This window comes from Haemorhous mexicanus, chromosome 6 (genome assembly GCF_027477595.1).
Source record: "Haemorhous mexicanus isolate bHaeMex1 chromosome 6, bHaeMex1.pri, whole genome shotgun sequence".
Taxonomy (NCBI): domain Eukaryota; kingdom Metazoa; phylum Chordata; class Aves; order Passeriformes; family Fringillidae; genus Haemorhous; species Haemorhous mexicanus.
The window spans coordinates 18016297-18026286 of record NC_082346.1 but is presented as its reverse complement, the minus strand read 5'-3'; the positions used below and the strand labels follow the sequence as shown (position 1 = coordinate 18026286).

Sequence of the window (9990 nt, the reverse complement as noted above, 5' to 3'; positions counted from 1 at the left end):
GGTGCAACAGGCGAAGGTCAGCAATGAGGACAGCGACACTTCGGAGCGCAACCCAGAGATGCTCCGGGCGCCGCCCGGGGCTCCGGCCGGTGCCGGGCAGGGGGAGCGGCTGCCGCGGGCAGCGCCTCCCACCGGGCCGCACCGGGACTGCGCCCGGGCCCGCCCCCGCTTCCCCGCACCTTTCCCGGCCGGAGCCGCCCCGCGGGGGCCGGGCCAGCGGTGTCGGCGGCGGGACGGGGCGCCCGGCGCTGCCCGCAGCTCCCGGGGCATCGCCGCGCCGCCCCAGCCATGTCCTCCAGCTCCCCGCCGGGCGAGCCCAAGAGCCGCAGCCTGGGCCGGCTGTCGCTGCCCAGGAGAGGCAGCATGACGCCCGCCAAGAAGGCGGCGGCGATGGAGCTGGCCGAGAGCGCCCCGAACGCCCACTACGCCCCGCTGGCGGCCGCGCAGGGCGGGCAGGCGCCCGTGGGATGCGGCCCCGCGCCCGAGCGGGAGCGGGCGCCGCGCCTGAGGAGCGAGGTGGTGGTGGTGAGCGCCGACTGCCCGCGGCCCCCCGTCAGCCTGGACCCCCGCGTCTCCATCTACAGCCTTCGCAAGCCCCTGCTGAGCCGCAGCAGCGTCCAGGGCAGGGTCTACAACTTCTTGGAGCGGCCCACGGGATGGAAGTGCTTCGTGTACCACTTCACCGTGTGAGTAGCGCCCCGCTGCCGCCGGGCACCTGCTCCGCGCTCCCGTTACCGCCGCTGGAGCGCTGCCTCGGCCGTGCCGGGGGCTCCGCCGCCGCCCTCGGCCGCACCCTGAGGGGCCGCTGCTGCCGAGCCCCCTCCCCGTGCCCCGCACGGCGCTCGTCCCCTCCCCGGAGGCTCCTCGGGCGCGGAGCCTTCCAGACCTGCCCGGTGCTCCGGGCTTGAACATTGTGCGGAGACGGTCCTTAGGGCCGTGGGTAGTTTGGTTTGTTACTTTTTTCCCCGCAGGTGTGAAGCAAAACAAAAGTCACCCTCCGGGGGAGAGTTTGCCTTTTTAGTTAAGAGAAATGCTGTATCTCAGTTCAGGAGCCCTTAGGTATTTATCAGATAGTGCAGGAGCTGGTTTCAGGCAATTTTCTTCGGAAGACTACCCAGGGAGCCTTGTTCATACTGATCGTAGAAATGAAGTTGGTAGCAGTGTCACCCATTCTTTGTTACTGTTTGATGCATGGCTCCTGATTTCAGCCAGTAACACCTGTGTCATGCCGAGGCTCACTGCACAGCAGCAGTTTCTAATTCTAACAGGTGCTATTGAACAGGTGCTATCAATTACCAGTGCTGCAGTCTTGTCAGAGGAGGATGAGAAACAGGTGATGCTCGTTTTCCTTGCCTCTTTTATTGCCCCGGCTCTACCGCCTTGTGTTATCCGTCACTGTGGGAGGGAGGTGGTGGTTGGAGGGTGCTGTTGAACCGCAGGTAGGTTGAAAGTTGCTTTGTCTGTGGTACTGTCTGTAGAGTGCAGTGTCCAACCCCAGCCAGCAGGTCTGTGGTGCATGAGCATCCCAACAGGTGTCTCTGTGAGATATCAGCTTTTCCATCGAGGTGTTGCTGAAGGCTTGTGTGGCCCTTGGGCAATTGGCGTGTGTTAAATGTAGGTGAGAAGGTCAGGTCAGAATGTAGTGTGTGTTTATTGTATTCATGTATGTATGTATGTGTGTACATCCATTACATGTATATGTGCTTATTCCAGTAGCTAGAGTGAAAGATATTTTGTGGTCAAAATCCTAAGACAAATCACACCAAAGTCAGTTTTTATGACTTTGTTACCATATTCTGATTTTAAGTTCTATTTCTAAGTAATTGTTATCTAAAGTCAGTTGTGCTTCTGTTCCACACTTGAGGATTCTGGAGTGTTTCGGTCAACAGGTTAAGTGGCACCAACTTTATTTTAGTGGAGGGGAAACAGCTGTCATCTGAGTGTATGTAATTGGGAGATGACTGGGTACAACTGCTGAGATAATTGTGGGCTCCATTCTCTTTAGCCTTATGATAATGCCATGAGATGAGAAAATGAGTAATGACTGTAATTATGAAGTGCCTAATAGTGGTCATTGTACAATGTAAAACACTTTGGGGAATTGGAGCCCCCCCTTTTCTTTTTTTCCCTGCCCGTAACCATGGGTTTTAGGTAGCTATCTTTCATGGTTTCTGATCTTTCAGGTGTCTCAAATTATGTTTAGATGGTGCAGCAAACTGTTTTCAATATCTTAATTAATGCTGAAATCCTAACAGCAAATCTAAGAAAACTCTGAAAAACAAAAACCAAGCTTATAGTCCTTTCACTACTTAAGGTTCCAGCCTGACTTTTAATTGTTTTTCATTTTTTTTTTGTAAGTATTTGCAGTGTAGATTAATCTTGTTTGCGCAAGAATTAGGATTCTGTAATATGTGTAAGTCATTACGTGTTTCCCCCCTCAACACACACCCATGGTGTAAGCATTAGCCCCTGCATTTCCCTTCTTTCCAGAACTCTTCTGATGCAATGACGAATGACAGTGGCAGTAAATATTCTTAAGCTTCTTACCAAGAATTGTTCAAGTTCCTTAGGGCACTGAAGAGACAGAAGAGAGTACTGACACCCTTGTATGTTTCTCACAAGGCAATCTGCAAGTACCGTTTAGGCAGCCTGACTCTGATTCCCGCCAGCAGAGGGAATTGAGGCTTTACTGCTCTCAGCCCAACTTTTTTTTTTTTTTTTTTTTGTAGTATATAAGCTTTTTGTGCCCATTAAATCATGGTATAAGTTACTAGCCTTTGGTCCATACTTCTCCAGCTCTTTCTGAGCTCCCAAAGCAACTTTCTATTTGGAGTCCAATCCCTGCCAGCCAGGTGCTGAGCATTGGCAGATAAATTATTGCTAAAATTAACTGATGAGGCAGATTTATCTGATTCAGAAAAGCTGCTGGGCACCAGCATCTCCTCGGGAGGAGGCACGGGACCTGCTTTGTGCAGGCAGCTGGGTACAAGGGATGAGGTGCAGAGCTGGAAAGGACTTGGAGTCACCAGACACACACACAGAGGTGTGCATGTGCTCCTTTCCCACTGGAGGAAGTACTTAATTGTTCTATTGTCAGCATGCAAACAGTCATTCATAGAATGCTAAGCCTGGTTTTACCTTGGGGTGTGCAAGGACCCTGGTGTTAGTCTCTCCTGCCTGAATGAGTTTAAGGAACTGAACTCATTTTGCTTGATGTCTTTTTGACTCCCTCGCAGCCTGCCTGCTGCTTTATTCCGGGGGCTTTCAGCTGCCTGGGAGGGCTCGGTCGCTGTCCCAAATGTTTAGAGGGGAAGGAGAGGAAACGGGGGTGGTGTTAAATCAGGGCATAAAGCCCTAAGCTGAGTAGAGAGCCCTGGCCAAGATCTAGCCCAGTGATGGGAGCAACCACTGGAGGCTTAATTTTCTGTTTTCTGCGTGGTGTGGAGTGTGTGGCTGTGTTCTTAATTATATGCTGTAATTATTACAGTTAGAAACAACTCCTGGAATAGCCCATGTAACTTACTCTGGACCTGTATCTCTGGCTGCTTGTTAAAACACTGTTTATCAAGTGATAAGAGCTACATCTACTGATTGCCTGTCACACCCTTTTCCTGCTCAGGAATCTTAAGTCAGTGGTATGTAGAGTACTAATAGCTAAGAACTCATACTCAGGATTGATTTTCCTCGGTTTTGTACTATATTGTTTAGAAAAGGGAAGTTGGACACCAAGCTTTAATCCACAGATTGTAAGTTGTTTTGTTTGTTTCATATGATTTTGATTGCTGCTTGTTCTGGTGAGTAGCAAAGGCCCTTGTGTACCCTTGACTTAAAAAATGGAATCTGGCTGTCTTGCACAGGTCAGGCCATGACCTATTTTCTTCTAATTTATTTCTTTCATAAGGTGTCAGAAATACCTGTTTTTCACTATGCAAAATGTATATTTTCTCTTGATATTTTCAATCTCCAGGGTAATTTGACACTCCAGTCTTTGATTAAATTGATTTAATTCTAGACAAGTATTTTCTAATAATTTTTCTTATTTGCTTCGACCAAAGAGGAGAAACATCTCAAGTGAGCAGAATAGGGAATGAATTATTGTGCCTCTTTTATACTTGATTTTTGAAGGCTGTGGAAATAGTCTCTCTGGGGAGAAGGAATGGCTAATCAGCCCTTAATTTGCCACTCAAAAAACCTGCCTAAAAGTACTAGTAGAGATGATAGAACCTCTTAGTTCAGCTACTTGGCTTGGTTTGTTTTTGTACTAAATGTCATGTAACTAGATGAAGCATTTGGCATGCATACACCTGATTTTACCTGGGCAAGTAAATTGTGCTTGGTGGCTGAGGATCTGCATGCATGGCTTCTGCAAACACAGTTGGTGGCTGCTTGGAGACTCGGGCTTTGCAAGCAAGAGCTGGCTATATGGATGGCAATGTCCTGCCAGGGCCACCAAATCTGCCCTGGCTGTCAGAGCAAGGGAATGACTGAGTGCCACTGTTCTCAGTGACCTTCCAGGCTAGGGCATCTTATCACACTTATCATAGCAGTGCACCTTGAGAGGGCAGCTTTGAGAGGTGAAATGTTCTGCAGCCTGGACAAATCAAGTTTTCAGCCTCTATGAGGAGAGGTGGAAAAAGAAACTCTGCTCTCAGAGTGCTCTGCTGAAACCCTTGGGTACTGTCCCACAGTTGAAAATGACTGTACAGAGTAAGTGAAGTTGTCAGATGTTAAAAAGAATTGTTTTAGATTTAACTGCTCAAGGGAAGAGTTTCTTCTCACCCTCTTAACTTTAAAATAAACATCTTAAAATATGCTTGAAGAAACTGAAGTTATGAATTGATTTCTCTTGTTCTTAGTGTGGCAAATAATGACTTCTGGCAGTGTTGACTCCCCGTGTTCTTTGAAGTGTTGGCTGTAACCAGAAGGAACAATTTGGAAACTGATGGACCGTTGGTTTGTTCTATTGTGGCAGCTTTCCTTTGTTGCCATGCAAGATAATCAGCTTCTATCTTATCTTTGCATGCCTGTACCTGGTTCAATTTACTTTGCCTTTGTATAAGTTTGGTTTAATCAGCAATGATTGTCATTGAGTTTGTTTGAATCCCGAGTTGTTTACATAAGCTTGGACAGGCCAGTGGTTGGGGTTTGGAAAACTGGTCTGTGGAAACAGGCAGACTCTTAGCAGCACGGCTGCATGTGTGTGCACACAGAGATAGGAAGTGAGGGCAGATAGAATATTCCAGTCACCTGAATCAGGACTCACAGTAATCAGTGGTTAAAGGCAATGCAGTGTTTACACCATGCTCTTTACATACATTACATCGTGAAGAAAAATCCTAACTCCAATTTAAAATCCCATTTCTGCCATGTTTCCAGACTTACTGCAAACATACATCCAAACCAGCTGGTTCATACTTGTTGTGTAAAATGTTGAGGAGGAAAAAAGATCCATGAAACAATTAGTGTGTGCACGTGCTCACGCATGACTCTTCCTTCAGACTGAAGAATGTTTTGCAAACTGAAATGCTGTGGTTTTGACGTGAACTTTTGTATGTTTAGAGATTTTTTGTGGCTTGAAATCAGACTTTCAGATTATTACTTCTGTTTAAAACAAAAAAAGGAGACATAAATCCTCCAAGGTAAGCACAGCTTTTCCAAGTGGAAAGAAAGAAATATGACTTGATCAGGGTCATATTCCCTGCTGTCAATAGCAGGAAGACCCAGATTTAACTTTTTTTGTCTCATCATGACAGCTGCAGCAGGGCAGAAACTTTTGCAACCTAACACTACATGTCTATTAATGTGCTTGGTAAAGTTTTATCTGAGAGGAAAAGGCACTGGAAATCTGACTTTAGGTATTCCCAGAGAGGAGGGAAGACCATTTGTCTGCCCCGTGTGAAGAAGGTATGCTCATGTTCAGGAGTTGCTGCTGCAGAGGCACCCCTGCTTGCTGATCAGCCAGATGTTGAAGCTTGGGCTCTTGGCAGATTTTTGGAGGCAGGTGAGACTGAGAAGTGGCTTAAGGGTTTTGTTGTTCCCTTCTTACTCTCTGCATGCTGCAGTGCGGCCTCTTAGCTACAGTATTGTTTGGGGGGATAGAATGTAAGAAAATAAAGATAGTGTAGAAGGTCGTCTCACCCCTGAGGAGTTGCAGCTGTACTAATCCCCAAAGATTAGGAACAGGCCTGCCCTTAATAGGCCACAGCTGTGTCCACTAAGAAGAGTGCTACAAAAGAGTGGGTTAGCTGGCTGGGGAGAGAGCTGGAGTTCGTTGGTTGTGCTGTGAGAAGAAGGAGTCAGTGCTGCGAGGAGCTGCCCATGAGAAATCACCAAGAAGGTATGGGAACTTTTGCAATAAGTTGACAACAATCAGCAATATTGCACTACAGTAGTGCTTCTTTGGGAGCATGGAATTGACGTAGTGTTTTTTGGGTTGGCCAGTACAGAGCTTCTCCCTCTTGCCCTGTGTCCCAATTTGTAACCTGTCAGAAGTTTCATGTTTGCTCTGGGCTGTCTGGCTGTCTTGTGGCTGAGACCAATCCAAGTTTGTGCCACGAAGAGCTCAAGTGTCAGTCTAGTTACAGATCAGAAGGGGTCCCCATTTCTCTCTCCCAGTGGGACAGTAGAAGTTATTAGGTTAAGAAATGTAGATACAAATAACTGTAATTGACTAAAAAAAACCCAAACCGTGTTCAGTTAGTAATTGACTGTCATCAGGAAGAAAAGCAGTATGAGAAACCAATTCCTCTCAATACCACCACTAGTAGGTAATGCCTGGAAGCCACTTTGATGAAATCACTGTCTTTGCATTTATTGTGGAAATGTATTTTGATTATTGAAGGGGAAGGAAGGTGAAAATCTAGGTATCTTCAAGGTAAAATGCCTTTTGGAGATACCTCTTGCAGTAATTGGGAAAATCCAATTTCTGTTCTGAAATGCATAGTGGGATATGGTTGACTACTTGGAAAAAATTCATTGGGTCAAGGAAGTTTTGTGGGGAGAAAAAAGACTTTGTAATTGCACTGATGTTTAGGTTTTCTAAAAACAAATGGAAACAGAAGACTGTAAACTGGCAAAAACTAGTGCTCAGTGAAGACAGGTTGTGTGCAGTGGAGAAATAAAGAACTGTGACACATAGAATTTATGCATTTCTTCAATTGGGGCAGGCTTTCCAGGGATATGCCTTCTCTCTTTTCCCATCATCCTTCCAGTATGACATTTCAAGTCATTCTCTCATGTTTGCTTTCCTCCAGGAGAAGAATTATCCTGCCTTTAAAAGTTGCACATGAATGATCTTAACAAAACCAGTAAGTGCAGCGTTCACATTTCTGTGTCTCTGTCAAATGGTTGGTTGGGCAATTCTGGCACACTTCCTCACCCTGGCTCCTCAAGTGCCAGGGAGAAAACATGCAAGGCTGTGTAGATAGGCCTCTTTCAAAACTTCCATTGCAGCTGAATCAGGGCTAGAGTTGAGATTGAATTGCAGTGAACTAATTAGGCTGAGCTCCAAATGCCTGAGTGCTGGATGCGTTACAAACAACGGTGCCAACATATGCTGCAGAGAGCTATGCACAGGCACAGTGCTGAGCTGACTTCAAACTTGGCACTGCCTCATTAATTTGGTGTGTTAATGGATTGTTTAATGTGCATTAGTGGCTGAGCACAAAAGCTGTGAATGCTTGCTCATTCAGTTCCAGATGGAAAATAGTGTCTTGTTGGGGGCAAGGTGTTTTCTGCCTGCCAACAAGAGGTCCAACGTGTTTCAGATGTCTTGGAGAGCTGCCAGATGCAAATAAACCTGGTGGGGAGGCTGAGTTACTCCAGGATGCCTGGACTGGTGAGTTTTTAGGTGGGGTACTCGGCCTCCTCCTGCAGTCATGCTTCATCTGGCATAATGGCCTGTGAGAACCATTATAATGCCAGGCATGGTAATGGGAGAGCACAGGCATTTGCAAGGCTCTGCTACAGGAGTAGTTGATGTATGGAGTTCTTACCTCCTACCAGGAAGATATGCGTGTGAGAGTGTATTTTTATCTCTGCATAAAATAAATAGGAGTATTCAATGCTGTAGTAATTAAATTTAATATTAATTTTACTATATGTTTTTAGGTTTTTTGTTTTTAAATAGAAAATTCTAAAGGTGCTCTCAATGAAGAGCTTTCTCTGGCTTCCAGGCTGTGCATACCTGGAAAACTAGAGAGGTGCTTGGTATGAGCTTTTCCCTTGTCTGATGTGACTCATTTTTGAGGATATATAGACTTTCTTCTTCTTTGTTTTCCTACTCTGTGGTACAGAATGCTAAAATAACAGCCATTTTCTATGTTTGAGGAGCTGTAAGAAGTGGCCCACGGTGCAAAGTAGGGCCTGAGTAAGTGTGCAAGTGTAGTGTAAGTAGTTTAAAATATCAAAAAAACAGCACTGAAACCCAATCAAAACCCCCAAAACAACAACAAAACTCCACAAAACCCAAAAATACTGTCCCACATTTCCTCAATGGTAGTTCCTTCCTTAACAACCACATTTGATAGCAGAAAAAGTGACCCCTGGAAACATTACAATAAAACATAGGCACAGGGGAAGCTAGTGTTTTATTAAAGCTTAGTACAACCACAATGACAAAAGCCAGGTGTTTTTTTTTTTTCCTCTGAACTGCTTTACTGTCAGAACTTCCACTTGTGTGAGATAATGAGCACACATTTGCTCAAAACTGACTGAATCCTTCTTGAGTTTTAGAAAAAAATGTCTGTGTTACTTTTGCAAGGAATACATCAAGCACTAAGTCTGCAGCCTTGGGATTTTATCATTTTAAAAGCGATAAATTCCCAAAAGTAGGAAATGATATTGCAGGTTGTTCAGTGGTCTTTAGATATTCCTAGCAAAGTGCCCCATGTAGATATTCTTATTTTACCTCTTGTTCTTCACAATCACTGTGATGATTTAATATTTTATGAAAAATGTTAACCAAAAACAAACCTGGGACAGGGCTTCTGGATCCTCTTAAGTTTCTTCTGCTAATATTGAGGTGGATCTTTGCATTTCATATTAAAGCTCTCACTAGGATCATACATCTCAGGTATGTTTTGCTAATGCCAGTGGACTTATGAGACCTCATTTGACAGCACAGTTTTGTCCCATTTGTAATAGAGAACTATTGTCAATCAACAGTGACTCCGATGTTGGTGAGGGGAGAGAGAATGATGCATCTGACTCCATCATCAGAAGGCTGATGCATTACTTTATTATACTATGTACATTGTATTTAAAGTGAATCTGCCAGGCACTCACTCTTGCTCACAACTGCACAGAACTGCACTCATCTCTGATTCTCTCCTGACTGTCCCATGACAGTCCCACACACTTCTTGGCCCTGACAGGCCAAGGGAACAAAACATCCTCACTTTAGGCAAACAATCTCCACATTGCACTCCACTTCAGCACAACACAGGCACAGCAAGCGAGACAAGAATTGTGTTTTCCTTCTTCTCTGCTTGTCTCACAGGTTCTCTCTGTTCAGGGGGCATGTGAATACCACAGAGAACTGAATTTTTTCTCTTAACTGTAAAATCCCTCTGAAATCTGCTGAAGTTTTCTAAAAAGTAAATGCTTTGTATATAACTACACTAGTATTTACTTCAAATGAGAAATATACTGATTTTAGTGAACTAAGATCATAGAAAAGTAGAAAAATCTTTGTTTATCCTAACAAATTGTTCTCTTGATAATAATCTATTAATTTTACTCTTACCCTTGAAATAGAGCATACATATAGTTTTACAATAATAGGAAATACAATACATTTGTTGGAGTAATATTTGGTTTGATTCTTAAGAAGTTATCATCATGTGTTTAACTTTACTATATGGACAACTATTTGCTTCCTAGTGGGAGCAATTTGTAAAGGTAAAAGGACCAACTGGTAAAGAGTAAAACTGTACTCATCTCCAAAGTTAGGACAATTAAAACCACTTGCAAGGCATTGCGCACCAGATG

The 9990-nt window shown here is 44.8% G+C and overlaps 1 protein-coding gene across 2 annotated transcripts in view; it reads left to right on the top strand.

Moving 5' to 3' along the window:
* Positions 1–209: 209 nt before the first annotated feature.
* KCNQ1 (potassium voltage-gated channel subfamily Q member 1) overlaps positions 210–9990 on the top strand; it is a 332947-nt gene continuing 323166 nt past the window's right edge. The window contains exon 1 of one of the 2 annotated variants that reach the window (XM_059849030.1): positions 210–686. In XM_059849030.1, the coding sequence (XP_059705013.1) occupies positions 289–686 (398 nt within the window). In that variant the 5' untranslated portion in view covers positions 210–288. The remainder of the gene's footprint in view (positions 687–9990) is intronic. The other variant, XM_059849029.1, reaches the window with a different exon arrangement.